The following is a 20327-nucleotide window of genomic DNA, read 5'->3' as shown; positions in this document are numbered from 1 at the left end:
TTTAATCCCAGCACCAGAAAGGCAGAGGCAGGAAGATCTCAGAGTTCAAGGCCAGCCTGGTCTATTGAGCAAATTCCAGAACTGCCAGAGCTAGGTAGAGAAACCCTGTCTCAAAAAACAAACCAGAAAAAACAAAACAAACAAACAAGCAAACAAACAAAATGCATCCATAAGATCAGGTTACAGGCAAACCTATAAGGCATTTTCTTAATTAGTGATATATGGAGGAGGGCCCAGCCCATTGTGGGTGGTGCCATCCCTGGGCTGGTGGTCCTGGGTTCTATAAGAAAGCAGGCTGAGCAAGAGTAAGCAGCACCCCTTCATGGTCTCTGCATCAGGTCCTGCCTCCAGGTTTCTGCTCTGACTTCCTTTGATGATGAACTGTGATGTGGAAGTCCAAGCTGAGAGAAGTCCGTTCCTCCCCGAGTTGCTTTGGTTGTGGTGTTTCTCTGAAGTAGTAGAAACCTTAAGACAGAGACTCAATGACGAACTGTTTAGAATATGACACTGGCTGCCCGAGGAAGGAAGGACTTTGTGGAAAGACCAGCTGGGTAGGGAAGCACTCTGGGCTAAAGGTGATACCTGAACCAGGTACTGGTAGTAATAAGCCAGCAGACATAGCATAGTGACACAGGACTACAATCCAGCAGGAGGATGAAGCAGGAAGAAGAGATACACCAAGTTTGAGGAAAGCCTGGACCATACAGCAAGTCACCCAAAACCATCCAAGGTAACACAAGAGAGAAACAGCAGCTAAGGACAGAATCAGCAGCTGGAAATGGCCAAAGGTAATTCAAAAGTTTTGGTGCCCGGCTAGTTGGTGGACTGTTATTCACTAAAACCAGAACCCCAAGGAAGGAAGATGAGATTTGGGCCAAGGAGAGGACTGCATTCTTTTGGTGTCAGACTGGGTCACCTCCCTGCTGAAAGTGGGTCGATGATTGGTAATATCCATGGGCCCAAGGTCCTTGAATCCCTCAACAAACCCAGTTGTTTTGGCTTCATTTAATCAGCAACCATCATGCTATCATGGTTTGGCATTGAGCAAGGTAACAAAAAGTGCATATTTTGTTTGCCTTTAAGGAGTCACAATTTTAGCTTGTCTTCTCAGAGCTCACCATTTTACTGGAAGCAGTGAATATAAAATGAATGGCATTCGGGTTCTGAAAAGCTGACAAACATACATGGGGCAGGGGGTTAGATCCTAGCTAGGGAACTCAGCCAGGAAAATGCTGCAATGAGTAGATAATCTCAGTTGGAATGGGCGAGGTCGAGCTTTCTGTGTCAATGAGAATAGAAATGATTGACACGGTCTGGATTAGTCATCAAGGTTGTAAAAGAGTACTTCAAGAGTCTCAAGCCTACATGGCTGAACCCTTATCACAAAACTGACGTCACAGAACAAGGCTGTGCAGCCGTTTCTTGTTTGCTGCCTTTCTTGCTCTCAGAACTTCACTTTCCATTATCTTAAAAATGTATTTTTACATTTTTTTTGTGATGAATGTTTTGCATGCAAGTATGTCTGTGTATTTCTTAGGTGTATGCCTGATGCCTGAGGAGGTGGCGAGCCTCCATGCAAGTGCTAGGAATTGAATCTGGGATTTTTGGGACAGTGCTCCAACTACTGAGTCAACTCTGCAGCCCCCTTTTCCTATTTTTTGGTTTTTTGAGACAGGACTTCTCTGTAGCTTTAGAGCTTGTCTTGGAACTAGTTCTTGTAGATCAGGCTGGCTTTGAACTCACAGAGATCTGCCTGCCTCTGCCACCCAAGTGCTGGGATTAAATGCCACCACCGCCCAGCTCCCTTTTCATTTTCTAACACCTTTCTGAGACACAGATCTCCACCGTGTCAGGCAAACAATTCCGAACCTTCAGATTTTCTGAAGCAGAGCACAGGGCTGCATCAAAGGAAGGGAGGAGACAGAAAACACAACCCCATCACTGCCATGCCTTCTACGCCAGCCAGCTTCCCTGGTCCCACGTGATTTCCTGGTGTGTGGTGGTGGTGGTAGTGGTGTTTGAGGACAGTAATTCAAGCCTGGTTAATACAGGTACAGCTGGAGGTCAAAGGCCGGACAAATCCTGTAATTCAAGTTGCCCTTCAAAGTACTGTGCACCCCAGTCATCTGCCTACGAATGGGAAGGCCACACACAAGTCATCCCCTGGAGGTAAACCTGAGCTCCAGAAGAACAATTCCAATGTCTCCACCAGGTTTAGAAGGATCTTTTAATTACTTCCAACAAGACATTGTTTATAACCCACACCTCCAACCTCTCCCAGCCGGAGGGAGTGGAAGTGGCAACAATCACAACGGACTCTGCTAAGTTTCCACAAAGCATTGGTTTATTAGAAAGTTCCTTTCCCTCATTTTACAGCATATATATCTCTATCATATGTGATAAAGTTAAATACAATCTGTTATGCTTTAAGTAAGGATAGGTTATTTTGTTTTTCCTTTTTTTTTCTGAAGTTTTAAAACTACTATTCTGGAAGTTAAAGAAAAAATTGCCTCCAGGAAAGCAGAGAGGCAGCCAGAGTATGGCTCAATCTACAACCTAACGGGAAGCAGCACAAATGTTAATACTGTTTTATTTCAATATTTACATGGGCTGAAAGCAAGGAAAACAAGTCCCTTCACTTCAAATCGATGATTTCATTTTTCCAGGGCCAGTTCTCCAAAGAGTGGCATTTCTGAATCAGGTGAAGACTGAGCAGGTAAGATGGGCTCAAACAAGGGCCTCATTTGCTCAGCACTTGCTTAGCACTTGCTTCTCAGAAACTCAAAACCTCTTCCTTCTGGGGATCTGAGAAGGCCATGAATAGAGAACCTTGGCCTAGGCAAGTAGGGCTTATCTTGTCAGCTGTCCGCTTAACCGTCCCAGTTACAAGAAGAGCAAGCACTAACAGCAGAGATGAGGCCTGCGTTACAAGCACCTTTGGGTCAGAGTGTTAACTAGGGCCGAGAGCCTGGGTGAAGGCAAGCGGGGAAGAGGAACTGATGCACTTCTGGTCAGTGTCACGGGAGAAAAGCAAAAGGAATCTCTACTGCTGAAATCGAGCTGGGCAGACGACACACAACTGTGAAGCCGAAGACCTAAAAGTACCTATAAACGTGCTCACCTCCCAACAAAAAGAGGAGAAAACTGTCCCAACTCTATTATCCTCTGGTCTACTTCTATTTTAGTTTCTAGCCAACCCAAAAGGCACATTAAAAAAATTGTCAGAGGGGGCTAAATACTAGGAAGGCAAATAGACTGTCTGGAACAAGGTACCAAGGGAAACCAAGGGTTCCTCCCTCTTCCCAGACAATCACCGAGTGTCACTGCTTCCAGAGAATAAAGCTGCTGAAACAATCTTCCCCTCCTCCACGGAGTTGATTGTTTCTCTGTGTAACAAAGCATGTCAGGGAGACCACTGCAACTGAGCATCCTTCTGATGCCTGCAGCTGTGTTTGCTGCCCATCAACTCAAAAATCCCAGTGCAGAATAAACCAATTACTGCAAATTACTTAACACATGTCCCAGCAAAAACAAAAACAACCCAAAAAAACAAAAACATTTTTATAGTTCATAACTTCAAAAAATACAGGAGCTTGATAAAATATACATGCTTAGTCACTTTTGCATCTAGCAGAAAACAAATACTTTATTTATTTTTTTAACCTTATAACCTTTAAAGTTTCCTAATTCAACTAGGGCAAACATATTTACAGAAAGCCACCAGAACAAGGATCACTTAAAGAGCTGGATGTAAAAATATTATTGCAGTATACTACAAATACGGAACCTTTTTAATATGGGCTACAAAAAGCAGCATTTACGTTTATAGAGTTCAGTGCAATTTTACATTAAAAAATCCTATAAATTAAGAAGAAAACATCAACATAACAGAAGAAAATATACCCTCCAGACATGAGCTCCTTTCTGGGAAGCACATGGGTGACTCTATGGTCCGCACAGCTTCTACTCATGATAGGACCTTCTTTTCTGGGATATGTAGATGCCTCTTCTGGCACGAGGGGCCAGCAGTGCCAAATGCGTGGCTCTGTTTGTAAGGAAAGCGGATTGAATTGCAGCCTGAGTTGCTTTTGGTTCTAGGTTAGACTCCCTCTTCTACCTCATCTGGGATAATGTCACGAAATGTTGTTCAAAGACACTGCCCAAAAGTGGTGGAGTTTCCACTGCTGAAGAGACAGCCTGGCCTTCCTCGTGGCATTGAGAAGGCCAGGCCAGATGGGCCCATGGCAAGTGCTTTGGTGACAACCCATTAGAGGAGGGAAATGTTTTAAATTTACAGAGGAGGAAGAGCAGAGGACTACAAAGTAGAGGAGGAAGTATCTATGCTTGACAGTCTGCTGCAGAGGAGTGTGGGTAGCACTTACTGGTGTTCCCTAACGTAGAAACACAGGAGGGAGGAACTAATAGAAAGGGGGAAAATATCCCTGATAGTAAACCCAAAGCAAACCTCAAATCTAAATCCATCCCTGCAAGCCAAAACTCATTTCTTTGGCTGTCAAGACACTGCCCATTCCAGCTTTTACTTGCTGGTATAAATGGCTCAACACCCCCAAGGGAAGAACAGGTCACCTTCCCTGGCCCAACTTATAACTCCCAACTCAAGTACCATGGCTGGGAGGGTGCTGCAGGTCCTGACCTGAGAAGATGGGGTGAAGAAGAGGGTGAAGATGAAGGGCAGTGGCAGCTGCCGCAGCGGGTCGTGGTGCAAGCAGGGTGGGATAGAGGGCAGCATGTGGGACAGGATGGAAAGTGAAGGGTCCAGGATGGATGGCTGAAGCAGGAATTATGTGGATAGGGTGACTAGCAAGAAAAGTGGCAGGGTGGCCAGGGATGATTGAGTGAGTGAGATGGGACAAAGAAATAGGAGTCAGATGGGGCTGGGGAATATGATGCACTTGGGCAAGTGGCTGGGGGTGAGGATGAGGGTGAATGCCAATGGCGGCGGCGGCAGCCGCAGCATGATGCTGTAGAATGGCATGTTGGACAGTTGTGATGGAGGTGGCAGAGGCTGTGGCTGGCTGCTGAATGTGGATAGGTTGCAGGGCTGGTGTGGCTGGGGCCAGGGCTGCTGAGGTTGGAAAGGCCTTTACTTGTTTGGCCAGAAGCTGCTGCTGGATGTGCTGCTGTGCAGCCTGCTGAAGCTTGCTGTACTTCTCCATCTCCTCAGGGGTGAAGGTGATGGGCTGGCTTTCCAGAGGAGCCAAGGAAGCATCTTCAGCTCCATCTGTTGACTCAACACTAGGCTCTCCACTGGGAGCATAGCTGGGGAAGTGCTCAAGGTCTGGGGCTATAGGCAGCAAGCTGGATTCCACAGGGCCTGGTTGACTGCCACTATCCAGAGACTCCAGGGTATCCCCATCACTGGGGTCAGGGAGGTAGTTATGGGAGAGGGCTGGATCCCCAGGATAGCAGTCAGTGTGTGCTGGGGTACCTAGCGGAGCCACAGAGTGATCAGCAGTAGCTTCTTCAGACTTTGGCTCTTCTTGGGGAGGGTCTGATAAGGGACCAATTGTTTCCTCTGAGAACTGATGCCCAAATGGAGCATCGCCACTCCCTGGGGACCCTTCTTCTGGCTCTGACTGTTCCTGCTCTTCACCCCTTTCCAAGCCAGACTCTTCACATTTCTTATTGGGCTTCCGGGTAGCTGGAAGCTTCCCTATCAGTGGAAGGACAGGCTTATTACCCAGAGAAGGGGGGAGCTTAGGCCCAAAGTAACCTTGTGGGGGGTTCTTGTACTTGAGCCCAGCCTTATTAGGGGTGGCCAGCACCTCCTCACACACATTGGGTTTCCTCTCCACTTTCCTGGACTGGATCTTCTCTAATAGCAGCCTGGCAGTGACAGAATTCTTATCTTCAGGACTGCAGTCACTTTCTGATCCCCTTCCTGTGCCAGTATTGCTATTCTGGGAGGGTAGGCCTGTTCCTTTACTGTCATCTCCTCTGCCATCTTCTTTCTTTCCAGGACCTTCTCCCCGACCTGATCGGTAATAGTGGGGAGACTGGGAGCGGTAGATCTTTGAGCGAATGAAATCTCGACGGCCAGAGCGCCTCTCCTCTGGGCTCTCATGACCCCACGACCCCTTTCTGGAGCCTGATCTCTGGGAAGGGCTCCTGGTGCTACGGCTTCGGTCTCGGCTATAGCTCCGGCTTCGCTGCCAGCTGTGGGCTGTAGTGCTGCGACTTCTCCTTTTGCTTCGACTGCGACTACAGCTGCTGCTGCGGCTTCGGTCCCGGGATCTTGAGCGTTCCCTTGTATGACTCCGAGATCGGCTTCGGGACTGGCTGCAGCTGAGGCTATAGTCATCATCGGATGATGAGTATTTGTGTCGTTTGCACCTGTGTTTGGAGCTGGCATAGTCCGAGTCATCTGAATCATGAGAGCGCTTTGAGTGCCTTCGGGACCGGTCACTGTAGTCACTGTAGCTATCATCAGAGTAGCTGTGCTGCCTACTATAGCAGCTCTGGTCTGAAGAAGCATCAGAGCTGCTCGAGTAAGAACGCCTGGAGGAGCGGTGTGAGGAATGGCGACGGCCAGACCGAGAGCGGCTACGAGAATGCTCACTGCCTGAGTCTTCGTCTTCATCCTCCTCTTCTTCCTCCTCGTCCTCCTCCTCTTCCTCACTGTACTGGGATGGAGACTGCTGATGCAGCCTGTGAGAAGAGGCATCATCACTATCCTCATCCCCACTACTGGGTTGGCTCCGATGGCTGGAGCGGCTGCTACGCTTAGTGCCAGCTCTCCGCTGGCAGGATGAAGTTGGAGGTTCACCTTTGTGTTTCCTCCCACTGTGATCTTGGGAACTGCTACCACCTCCATCATCCTCTTTCTTGCTGCTGTTTCCTTCTTCAGCAGGAAGGGATCTCCGCTGGGAATCATCTTGGGTGCGCCGGCGTCGTCTTGGTGGTGCAGGGCTACCACTTCCAGGTGGTTCTGGTTTGGGTCCTCGTTCAGAATCAGCTGGGGCTGATGACTTGTTCTTCTTTCGCTTTCGTTTTTTACGCTTCTTAGATTTCTCTCCACACTCTGCCTTAGAACTTTTCTCTTCCACATCGGCCTTGTGTTTCCGTTTATGCTTATTGGATTTTTTGTGTTTCTTTTTCTTTTTGTGTCTGTGGGACTTGCCTGATGGTTCTTTCTTGCTAAGATGGCTTCTTCCTGTGTCTCCAGTCTCTGACCCATGACCACCACTAGGCTCCTGCTTGTTCAGGCTGCTACAGGCAGCCCCTGAGACAGGTTCGTCCATTCTGCCTTCTGAGGAGTGTTCTACATTCTGCTCCCCCTCCTTACTTTTATCCGGCTCTCTAGGATCAAGGCCCTGGAGATGATCCTTTGAGGAGCCCCCGTCATCTTTTGGTTTTTCTGTTCCTTTAGCTCTGGCATCTTTGTTTCTTGAAAGTTTAAAGTCAAAGTATAAGGGATTACAACTGTAGGAAATGGAGGGTTCTGCTTTGGTGAAGATTAATAGTTCTGATGGCCACTGAAGGGCAGTGCTTTCATCCTTGCTCAAAACTGGGAAGAACGGACCAGTGGGATGTTTGGGTCCTTGGCCTGCTATTGCTGCTGAGGTGGCCTGCGAAACTTCTTTAGGATTGGATTCACGCATCTGGCTCTCTGAAGTCTCCTGGTTCTCCATACTCTGCTCACTTATACCCCCTCCTGAACCTTTCTTTGACTCAGTTTTGTCTCCAGGCTCTGAAGGCTCAGCCAGAGCGGTTTCCTTTTGCAGCGGCTCAGAAACTTCACCAACTGCCTTTTCTACTCCTTGGTTTGCTGCCGCCTTAATGCAACCTTTAGGCTTAGGAGAGCTGCTTTTCTTGTTGTCTGGAGCATTCTTCGAGTGTGTACTATGATCACCTTCCATTTGTTCACTGGCTCTCATAAACAGTAAGAAGGGAAAATTAGGTTTGACTTTGCAGTGCGCTGGGGGGATGTAGTGGTAATATTCTGGCTCTGTAGCTCCAGTTCCTTCTTCCCGCTTCATCTTTTTTAACTTGGACAGTGTTGAGGCAAGGGACCCTCCATCTGCAGGGTCTTCATCTTCTTTCTTCCCTTCAAGATTACTACTCCCATCAGCATCTCCCACCTTCTGCACCCCTTGGTCAGAACTCTTCTCATCAGATTTTGCTCCATCTTCAGAGGTTCCTTCCTCTGCATGGTCCTTGAAAACTGATGCTATTGATTCAAGTTTGACGGGAGCCTTTTTGGCAAAGGAAAACGAAACTCCCAATTTTTGCAGTGGAGGTCCCAGAGTATTCTTAATGCCAAAGCTGATACCTTGGGAGGCTAACCCAGGAGCCTGTGCCAGTCCAGTGGTATTAGTGATCTGTACTGCAGTGAAAGAGCCCCCTTTATCCGTGGAGAATTCAGATCCAAGGCCATAAGAAGAAACAGCACTTGCACCACTGTTTGTTGATGATTCATCTTTATCCTCATCTCCGCCATCTTCATCCACAGCCACCGTGGTCGGTCTGAACATGGGACCACTTCCAGGTGCACTATATAGTGGTTCAGAAAGTGAAAAAAACAAAACATAGGGTTAGAGTTACATCTTATCTTCTTGTCCTTCCATGCATCACAAGTATATCTCAAAGGTGCAGAGCAGTAGGTCCCTACCAATGTGACACATGGAACTTGTTGAGCAGAGCTAGGCAAAGCTTCATTTGACTAAAGTAACATACTAAATTCCCAAGGCCAGTTAGCTATTGTCTCTTAAACTATCTGCCCCACAAAAAGGCTTATCTTATAACTCAAATTTTAAAAAGAAAGTATTTTATTTATTTTAATTTTATGTGCATTGATGTTTTGCCTGCATATATGTCTGTGTGAGGGTGCTCAATCCCCTGGAACTAGAGTTATAGATAGCTGTGGGCTGCTATGTGGGTGCTGGGAATTGAACCTGGGTCCTCTGGAAGAGTAGACAGTAATCTTAACCTCTGAGCCATCTCTCCAGGTCCTACAATTAAAATTCTCTCTCTCTCTCTCTCTCTCTCTCTCTATATATATATATATATATACACACACACATACATATATATATGTGTGTGTGTTTTTATTGGGGTTAATCATGGGTAGGAACTGCCACCTTCAAGGTATGCCCCTCCCACCAAGCATGTCCATTTTAATCCTCTTGGGATTCTTTCTAGGACCTTTTCTTTTTCTTTGTACTCTTTGTAGAGCTAGCAGCAGCTTCAAGTTCCTCAGAAGGAAATTTCCTTTTTTTCTTGGGGACGATGGGGGCTTGTTGGCTCTTCTGGTTCACTGGCCATTTCCTTTACCAATACTTTCAGTTTCTGTTTACATTTTATTGTGTGTGTGCATATATAAGCCAAGGTACATGTGTGGCAGTCAGGACAACTTATGGAAGTTGGTTCTCTCCTTCTACTTTATTGGTTCTGGGAACTGAACTCAAGTCTGCTCAGGCATTCTTCTGACCCTCTTTTAATATTTTTGTATCACAGTTTACTGGGTAAGTGAAGGCACAGAAAATAAATCCACAGGAACTATTATACTTTCTGGGAGCCCAGAACAATATCCGTGACAAGCAGCCGTCCAGCTCCCACAACAGGACTATGCAAGAGTTTTAAAACCAGTGTTTACTATATATCTTACCCCAAATTTTCAGTGTATGGGCATGTCCTGAATTCTGAACTCAATAACTAAAGACACTTTATTAGATAATTCACTAGCTATAAGTTGTTCTCAACTTGGGATCAAAAAACCCAGATGCCATAGTATCTAGAGTTTGCTGTACATGCTGTTGTTGTTCTAAGATGGAATCCAAGCAGATACAGAGAGTAAGACATATTTATATTGTGTTAAAAGTCTACCTCACACCAACAAACAAACGATGCTACTTGCCAAGGGGAGTGCCAAACCAACACCCTACATGACGATCATCTCTATTCTGTCATCTTTAACTGCTAAACTAAAAGTTGCTTTCTGAAGAAAAAGATATTATAATGTGTCCTGAAACAGAAAGTGGTCTGATGTACGTCTTTCAGGGGAGATAGTCTTGGAACACACCTAAGAGAGAAATGTTTACTATATAAAGAGTTGCAAACTGGGCTGGTGAGATGGTTCAGTGGGAAGTTTGTCATGTAAGCCTAGTAACCTGAGTTTAATCATGTAAAGGGGAATGAAGAGAACAGATTCTAAAGAACTGTCCTGTCTTCCATATGCCGTGTGTGTGTGTGTGTATGTGTGTATGTGTGTATGGGCATGTGCACAGACAGATAGACAGACACACACAGAGAGCAAATAAAATTTAAAAATCTACCAGATAAAAAATTTCAATCATTTTATAGGTGGTTTAATTCACATTAGAGCTCATGGGTTGCTTAAATGTTTTTTTTCTTCCCCAATTCCCACTTATTTTCAGTATAGGAAAACAAAAACAAAGTGAACACAAAGCAGAAATCTGAAGTACAGGATAATACTAAACCAAGGGTGTGTAGGGGTGGTAGGATGGCAAAAGCAAATATCCCTCCTCTGCAGAGCGACCCATTCACTTAGCTGCACACACATCACAAGCTAAGGCGCTAAACTTGTGAAGCTAAGAGTGGAAAGATAAGAGTGGATAAGGATCTGTCCCTTCTTTTTTTCTTTTTTTTTTTTTTCCCTTTTTTTGTGATAGGGTTATTACTCTGTAGTCCTTGTTGTCTTTGAACTTACAGAGCTCTGCCTGCCTCTCCCTCCCAAGTGTACACCACCATTGCCTGGCCCCCTCTCCTCATTTTCAATGTTTGTCTTTTGAATTTCTCCCCATGGTCCTTAAAGAGGTGCTCTATCACTGCCCGATGTCCAAAAACTTTTTAAATAATAAAATTCGCTTATTTACTTTTAAGTTTTTAGTTTTTGAGACAATGGAATTCATTATACAGAGCTGGTTGTTCTGAAACTCACAAGGGTCTCACACTGCTTTAATCTAGCAGCAATTTTCTTGCCTCAGCCTTCTAAGTGCTAGGATTATAGGCATGAGCTGCCACATCAATGTTTGAATTCCAATTTTAAATCTGTCAGTTTAAACCTTGCAGATTCTATTTATTCACAAAACACTCTTGACATGAAATTTCCCTACCATTCAGCTTGTTTTCTTTGCTCTGCCAACTCGTGGAGTCTCCGAAGGGCTTTTTCTTGTTTCTTTTCATCTTTGCGGGATCTTGAAGAAACATTTCGGGCAAATTCTCTCTGCTTGAGATCTTTTAATCTCTGAGTTAACAGAAAGAAAGAAAGAGAGGGTGAGTGATTTTCAGTGGCACACAGATGTGAAGGCCAAGCCTTTAAAATATTTACCTTTAACCACTGCTGGAACACTAGCGTGGGATGCACTATTATATTTATATGGTACCCAGAAACACAATGGCTAATTACTTTGAGGATGACACTTGGATATGGGCATTTGTAATCAGAACAGCATGTCATTTGTCTTATTGTACAAAACAAAATGATTTCAGAAGCAACAGGCAAATTTTAGAGTATAAGGAAGAAAGAAGAGAGACCGATCACCTGCTCTTCCAGGATGCAGAACCAGACAAACAAATATGAGATACATTGTAGCAACACAGGCCGAAGTGAACAGAGGGGTTAGGCTGGTACAGAAAATTACCCAAGGTGTAAGAGCTAAAAAAGCAATGTACAGCTTACATGGGGGGAAGGGACTATCAAATTCAGAACAAACAGAAACACCCCCCCCAAATAAAAGTGCAAGTTTTGTTTGGTTTCAGCACTAACAGAGATTTCCTGTAACCATTAAAGTCAATGGGGGGTTTCCAACCATAGCATGCTTAGAACTCAGCCTGACCACTTTCACCCAGCCAGTCTGCTGAAATGAAAGTAACTTTTCATTCCTTCATACCCCTGAGAGGAACACCAGGGATGGAGAAGGAGACTACAGGAAAGATAAAGATTTTGTTACTTAAACTTCAAGTAACAGAATGGGTCTTTTGTTTCCAGATGCTACTGTGTAATTTTCCTCAAAATAAAAGAAACAAAAACTAAAGAAAGAAGTCTCATGAAACAGGCTGGTGACAGAGCACAAATGTACTCATCTGCAATGAAGACAGTGTAACACAGTAATATAAAAAGTGAAGCGAGGCCTACCCATTAGCCTATGCTTCTTCAACAACTTAGGAAAGGGAGTTGACCCAATATAAAGTGGACATTGCTTTAGAAAGGCATGGTGTTCAACAGATAGGAATTTTCTTACCTAATATTTATGAAATGTATTTCAAATCTTTTAAAATTGGGAGGGGGAAGGGAAGAAAAGACATACACACAAAAAAGATAAACAGCTAAAGACACTATAGAAAAACTCACTCTTGTGATCTGGGCTCCCAAATTAGAAGGATTTGCTTTCAAAACATCAGCTGAAAATGTCACATCACAAAGAGGAAAAAAAAAAGTAAAAAATAAACAAGAGTGGAAGAGAAAAAAAATAAGGCAAGCATTACTACATAAGCTCTCAGTGAATCTACAAACGATTATACTGAACAATCAGGGACAAAACCATACACTTGTCTACAAGGGCCAGGGAGAGGCAAAGAGCCTGAAAACACACGTGTGTACACACACAGACAGACATAGTAATCACATCTAGATAAATGAAACTATCTCTCTGCTTTTCTGTAATCATTTCCATTTACTCAACAGAAATGATTATAGAACTTCAAGGAAAACTGCGCTGCCTAAAAGTAGTTTGTGCTCAGTTATCCTTACTTTGGAGACCCTCAATTACCAACGGCTAACAAAGCTATTACTGGTGTAGGGCCTGCATATATTAAGATTTTTATAAACTCTTCAACTTTTTTTTCCTCTTTGGTACTAAACTTTTTAGCTTGAAATTATGGCCTCATTAAAAAAAAACACAAAAAAACAGGCCATCTATATATCCCAGCTGTCTTTTATTTTTAGAGGTTTCAGTAACTTGCCTGGATTCACCTTAGTCTGTGGCCCAGGCAAGCCTTGAACTCCTACCACAGCCTTCCAGACAGTTAGGACTACATGACTGCACCACCAGAGTCAGTGAGGATCAACTATTCTAAGCAAATATAAATGCTAAATTTTTCATTTTGAGAAGAAGGGGCAGAAAGGATCCGCTATGACTATTACACCGTTTTTTTTTTATGGATATATCTTTTTTCCAGTGTTTAGAAGGTTCTCTTACCAAATGTAATGTTTTTCCCCACATCTGCCATTCTTTCCCTTATACACCTCATTAAGCTCTACACTCAGTCATTTCTTCACTTACAAACATTTCATCACTCTTTTTTTTTTCCTTCTTATAAACATCTCATTAGTATTTTTGGAAGAGAGCGGTTCAAGACAGGGTTTCTCTGAAGCAGCTCTGGCTGTCCTGGCATTCACTTTCTAGACCAGGCTGGCCTTGAAGTCACTGAGATCCACCTGCCTCTGCCTCCTGAGTGCTCGGATTAAGTCACCATTCTGGCCACATTTCATCACTTTTAGCAGACATTTGTTGAACTGTAAGACATTGTTCAAAACAATGATCTTTTTTTAACAACGCCTGAATCCTTCAGATAAGGATTAGGTTTTCTTCCTCCTCCTCTTTCTTTTGTTGGTTTTTGAAACAAAGTATCATTTAGCCCTGGCTGGCCTAGAACTAAGAGTTCCACTTGCCTCTGTCTCTTGAGTGCAGTGATTAAAAGGAGTGGGCCAACATGCTGGGTTCTATTCATTCTTGCAGGAACAGAACCAAGCCCACAACCCCAAATTCTCAACACAGTCTATTCAAAAGTCCTGGCATAGGTATGAAGACACACACACACACACACACACACACACACACACACACACACACACACACACACACACACACACACAATGATGTCAAGGAGACATCTAAATAGAAAGCTTCCTTCTACATAACACCTACATGGGCATTCTATAAAGTTCAGAAAATAGTCTTTCATCACCCTTACAAACTTCATAGTCAAGCCTGGAGTCTCAGGGGAGAAACTAACACTTCACAAGTCTAGATACATCCAAGAGACAGGGTATATAACCACCCCAAACGTAGCATGCAAAAAGCTACCTTTAGATGGTGACATTCTGATAGAATGGAAAAACAAGGCTTTCTCTTAAACATTCGTTTATTTATTATTCATTTATTATGCCTTTATGACCACAGGTCTTGGCCCTCCCCTTCTCTTTATGGGGTCCCAGGGACTGGCAGGGCAGCAGCCCCTCATCTGCACATTGGCTCCAAGATGTGGGTTAAGACTCATGTTTTCCTTACTTGACTCCAAGTCTCTCTTTCCCACTAGAGGTCAAAGAATTCCCTTTCACAAAGTCTCTGTTGCCCCCCCCCCCCAAGAACCCAGAATAGCACTCTCCAGTGTCAGCAACTCGCCCTAGTTCTCATCCATGACTGTCAGACTCTGTTCTCAATACAGCTGTTCCTGTCTTTCAGAAAGGAGCAAGAATAAAACTTCACTCAGGAAGATGCAGGTCAACCCACTAATCCCAGTCAACTGAGTTTCTATCCCACAGTCTCTCAGCTGTCCTCTTATAAAAGTAGAGTGATGTATCAACAGAATTATGAGATTAAATGCCAAAATAACCCCTTTCCCTTCCAGTAGTTGAACCTTAGGTATCAGTCATGATGGGTTAAGCGCTCTACAATTGAGTTGTGTTTGCAACCCTATCTATCTATCTATCTATCTATCTATCTATCTATCTATCTATCTATCTATCTATCTATTATGAATACAATATTCTGTCTGTGTGTTTGTCTGCAGGCCAGAAGAGGGCACCAGACCTCAGTACAGATGGTTGTGAGCCACCATGTGGTTGCCGGGAATTGAACTCAGGACCTTTGGAAGAGCAGGCAATGCTCTTAACCACTGAGCCATCTCTCCAGCCCCTGCAACCCTTTTTTTGCTTTTTGAGAAAGAGTCAAAACCAGGCTGGCTTTCAATTTATTCATCATTTTTGTCAGTCACATCTAGGAGGTCACAATTGTTCATACTGCTTTACTTTTGTTTACTTAAAGAAACCCTGTCTCGAACCCCCCCCAAAGTATCTATTCTTTTATTTTATATGTATGTGTTTGTGCCTGTGTTTGTGCACCATTTGTGTGCAGGAAAACTTGGAGGCCAGAAGAAGGTTCTGGGATTGGAGTTACATGTGGTTGTTAACTGCCTGATGTAGGTGCTATAGAAAGCAAACTTGGGTCCTATGTAAAAGAAGCAGGTGCTTTTAAGCACTGAGCTGTCTTGAGCCCCTTGTTTATTGTCATAATAATCAAATTAGCAGTAGACTGAACAGTACTGTCTATAGAAGGGGTCTGCTGAATAATTTGGGTTAATATTGGGTCTGTTGGGGGTAAGAGTGCTCAAGCCCTAAGATTGGTCTTCAGCTCTGGGGAAAACAAACAAACAAAATCTTTTGTTTTCCCTCAAATATAACTCAAAATATGTATGTACGTATGTGATATAGAGATGAATACTTTGCATTTGTGTGGATCTTGGTTTACTGATACAAATTTAAGGTCAATTTTGTTATATATATATATATTTCTGCTCTTGATTAAGATATTGTGATTGTGCAGCTCATTTAAAAATGTAATGTATAATTAAGAAATAAAGGTTAATAGATAGTCATCTATAATAGTCAAGTCATGTTAGTTAGGTTTTCTAGATATATAGAGATATATTTCAGTTAGATAGGTATTCTTCAAACCTTTAAAAGACTTACAGAATATACAGAATATGGTATTTAAAATGTTTTAAGACTAGAACTTTTCATGACAATGAGCACTAATTTACTTCAAGAGAAAGATGGGCATTGAAGAGGCTCCTCATGGACTTTGTTAGCCATATGGGCAAGAAATTGCTCTTGCCTGGACTGTTTGATGTTACGCTGTATGAACTGGAGATGCAGGACCCACAGAAAAATTACTGCTAAACTTGCCTAAAGGTGAGATAGTCCATCAGGGTTCCTGTTTCATGAAAAGAGTCTGCAAGACATTCTATAGAACACAGAAGAAAGTGACTGACAAACTGCCAATACAGGTAGACCTGTCTGAAATTTCCTGCTTTATGGAAAAGTCTGCTAGATACTATGGGTCTGGAGGCTGAAGACTGGTACCTGCAACATTACTGAAAACCTTTGGGTAACTGTTCAGGTAACAAGATGTCTCTGGAAGTTGCTTACAATGTACTGTGATATATTCTTCTGGAGTCTTTGATGGAGTTGAAGAATAGATAGTTATAATTATAGTTTTCCTTAGTTATGATAAAAGATATAATAGTTATAAATATTGTAACTGTAATTCTTGCTTGATACCTGTTTTGTTATATATGTAATTTTACTATGTTAAAGTTAAAACCTTCCTTTTCATTTAGACAGAAAAGGGGAGGTAATGTGAGATTTCCCTTTGTATGCTGTGAATACCATTAGTTAATAAAATAGTTTATTACCATTAGTTTATTAATTAGTTAATAAAAGCTGTTTTGGACCTACTGTAGCACAGAAGAGGGCAAGGTGGGAATTCCAAGCAGATATAGAAGGAGAAAGAAGGCAGAATCAGAGATGCCATGTAGTTGCCGGAGGAAAATTAGGTGAGCGGCCAGCTGGAAACTTGCTGGTAAACCACGAGACTCATAAAATACAGAATAGTGGAAATGGGTTAATTTAAGATGTAAGAGCTAGTTAAAAATACGCTTAAGCTATTGATCAAACAGTATTGTAATTAATAAAATTCATGTGTGATTATTTTGGGTCTGGGTGGCCAGGAACAAATGAACAGTCAATGATTACATGTATGTATATATGTTTGTTATGCATGTATGTATGTATATATTCTTTGAGACAGTGCTTCTCTATGTAGCCCTAGCTGTACAGGAATGACCAGGCTGGCCTCACACTCAGAGATCTGCCTGCCTCTGCCTCCTGAGTGCTGGGATTAAAGGCATATGCCATCATTGCCCAGATACTATTTTCCCTTTTATATGTATTTTTAAAACACACACACACACACACACACACACACACACAAATATAAAACCTTTGCTGGGTGGTGATGGTGTATGTCTTTAATCTCAGCACTCGGGGAGGCAGAGGCAGGCAGATCTCTGGGAGTTCAAGGAGAGCCTGGTCTACAGAATGAGTTCTAGGTTAGCCAGTGCTACATAAAGAAACCCTGTCTCGAAAAACAAACAAAACAACATAACTTTTGGGGGGGTGGGATGAGAATTACTACCATTTGAAGGAAATGTCTTTTTTAAAAAAATTCTTGGCCAGGCAATGGTGGTGCATGCCTTTAAGCTCAGCACTCAGGGGTCAGAGATAGGTAGATAGATCTGAGTTTGAGGCCAGCCTGATCTATAGAGTGAGTTCCAGGACAGCCAAGACTGTTATACAGAGAAACCCTGTCTTGAAAAACCAAAACCAAAATCAAACCAAAACAAACCAAAGCAGTCATGAGCTGCCCATGGGTGTACTCTGCATCTCTAAGATCAACCCAGTCTCAAGGGAAAACTCTTTAGAGAAATAAGAAGCCTAAAAAACAAGCACTCCTTACTTCTATACAGAATTAAGCCAACAACAATGACAACACTAAAAAGGAACTTAATTCCTCACGTAACAGTATTGTGTTTTTTGAGGAGTGCTGATGCTTGGGGTCTAACTCAAGATCGTGCGTGCATATTGCTGAATATAATATATATTTAACTCCTGGCCTAAAAGGGTCACTTAAATGTTTTACTTTATGTGTATGCATATGCACGCCTGAGTGTATTTGCACCAAGTGCATGCAGAAGCCTGAGGAGGTCATAAGAGGTATCATATTTCATGGAATTGAAGTTACAGATGGCTGTGAGCTGTCATGTGGGTGCTAGGAACTGAAGCTGGATCCTCTGCAAAAGCAGCAAGCATTCTTAATCACTAAGCCATTTCTCCAGCTCCTAAAAGGGTAATTTTTTTAATAGCTATTGCCTGTAATCTCAGCATTTGAGAGATTAAAGCAGGGTTGTTCTCAGTTTGAGGCCAGCCTGAGCTATAAAACAAGACACTGCCAATAAACAAAAAACCCCCAAGAAATTTCCTTTCTTTTGTAAATTTATTTTATGTTTATTGATGTTTTCCCTGCATGTATGTCTATGTAAGGGTGTTGAGTCCCCTGGAACTGGAGCTACAGACATTTGTGAGTTGTCATGTGGGTGCTAGGAATTGAACCCAGATTCTCTGGAATAGCAGTCAATGCTCTCAACTGCTGAGCCATACTCTCTCTCCTGGTCAAAACGGTCTCAACTATGTAGTCTTGGCTGACCTGGAAGGCACTATAAGGAACAGACTGGTTTTGTATTCACAGAGATCTACTACCTCTACCGTTCTACCAAGTCTGAAAAAATAGCAATTTTTATAAAGACATAGGCTTACATCAGTCAGTTTTCTAAAACTCAGATTATTATAATATTATAATACCCAATGGATTATTAGGCTTGGCTCATTTGCCACTGCATGCTCATATAAAATTCTCTTTGTGAACTGTATTTGTGCCCTTCTCTTAAATTCTAAAGAGGAGAACAATTTCACACAAAAATAAAGGCGCAACATACCTAAATGTCAGAAAAAAACAGAGTTTTTGTGAGAAAACCAAGAAACTGCAGGTAGGTCTTCACTGCAAAACTCTTGTCAAGGATTGTACAAAATCTGCATTGCACAAAAATCCAACATGGACCCCCAGCTAAGAGATATACAGTGAAACCACATGGATACACTGGATCATTTAAACTGACAGAAAAGCATGATTTAGTTCTAAAAATTATAAAGTTCTGAAGAACTGAAAATAAGGTAGCTTATTTTGCTGAACTACTTACTAAATCTTATTCACAGAAATTTAAGCCACATTCCTTAGTGAAAAATATTTTAATTGAAAAATAAAAATATTTTAAGAAAGAAAGAAACAAAATAAGGAAGGAAGGAAGGAAGGAAGGAAGGAGTCCAACAACTGAATGTTACATTAGCACTCAAAATAAAAGGTTCATGTATAGTGGTGTGTATCTACAGTCCTAGCTATTTGGGTGGTAAGACAGGCTGCTCCTTAGAGTTCAGAAAAGGTTAGAAAAAGAACAAAATGAGGGAAAGAAAGTAGGGAAGGGAAGGGAAGGAGACAGAAAGGGAAGGGGGGATAATTTAAAGACACTGTTTTTATCAAAATTCAGTAGTAATTTTTCAAAGTGTGCAGTTGCAGCACAGTACAGAACAGAAGAAACATTTTCTGTTGACTATTTCACTGGCTTTTTCCTTAAACTTCCAAAAACATTAGTGCAGGAACCTTAACGATGACCCAGTACTTGAAGACCAATTAAATTAACTGTAGTTTTTGGATTAAAGACTTTCTTCTTTTTTGGATATATCTGCTCTCATTTTCTTCAACCTGCAAACATTTCTTCTCCTCTCATATCAATAATCCTATATACCAAAACCCCAGGCCTCCTTTCACCACTGTTCAATGTAACACAATGCAATATAACAGTGACCACCTTCAGCCAAACTAAAGCAATTCCTCAAGTGTTTGGCCAGCGTACCTACTTCAATCTCCAGTGTTAGTTATCTCTAGAAAAAGACCACCCAGGATATTATCCAATGGTGCCAGGGAAATAATGTAGAGAGCCTCACATTTAACTGGATGAAATGGAATAGTGGCATCCCAGTTGAGAAACCATTATACTCCACCCCTCCAATCCAATAGGGGGACTCAACCTAGGGGTCTTACACAAGCCAGGCAAGCACTTTACCCTGAAATCCATGCATAGCTCTGTCCTGGAACTCTGGCCTTTCTTTCGAAGGCAGGGACTTGTTGGCTTATACCACCACACCTGGTTCAAAGCTCTCCACAGCACCGTCACTTACAAACTGTTTGTTAGGGTGCTTTAGCCATCCAGATAAAACAGAACATGTTTAATCTTAGAATTACTATCACAGTGTATCACTGTGATAAATTTAAATTTACAGAGAAAAACAGTGGAACACGAACATGGTAAGCTGGTTTTTATTTGGGACTGTATGCCAAGATGAAGAACAATTAGAAATTATATGAAGAGGATATGTGGTTTATCTGCAATACTAGCTCCTGACAGGTCTGCCATCAGCTAGCTGTAAGAGCAGACAGTCCTCCTATAGACACTTTCCCGCAGTTAATGAGGTTATGATTACAGGGTAAATGACCTACTCTTAGTAGGTGAAGGGACCAAAACATGCTCAGGTTTTAGAGATTAAGCAAGTGACTATATTCTCTATTTGGCAAAACAGTTCCAAAGAAAATGGTACCCAGAGTGATAGATCA

The 20327-nt window shown here is 42.6% G+C and overlaps 1 protein-coding gene across 6 annotated transcripts in view; it reads right to left on the bottom strand.

The window, feature by feature from the left end:
* Positions 1 to 2322: 2322 nt before the first annotated feature.
* The window catches only part of Gpatch8 (G-patch domain containing 8), a 74660-nt gene continuing 56655 nt past the window's right edge, over positions 2323 to 20327 (bottom strand). For all 6 annotated transcript variants that reach the window (XM_048445818.3, XM_048445819.3, XM_087909922.1 and 3 more), the window contains 2 exons: positions 11097 to 11227; positions 2323 to 8514 (listed from right to left, as the gene is read on the bottom strand). In XM_048445818.3, coding sequence (XP_048301775.2) covers positions 4617 to 8514; positions 11097 to 11227 — 4029 coding nt within the window. In that variant the 3' untranslated portion in view covers positions 2323 to 4616. The remainder of the gene's footprint in view (positions 8515 to 11096; positions 11228 to 20327) is intronic.

Source organism: Myodes glareolus, chromosome 9 (genome assembly GCF_982192425.1).
Source record: "Myodes glareolus chromosome 9, mMyoGla1.1, whole genome shotgun sequence".
Classification (NCBI taxonomy): Eukaryota; Metazoa; Chordata; class Mammalia; order Rodentia; family Cricetidae; genus Myodes; species Myodes glareolus.
Note: the sequence above shows the minus strand (reverse complement) of the source record. Positions and strands in the feature narration are given on the sequence as shown.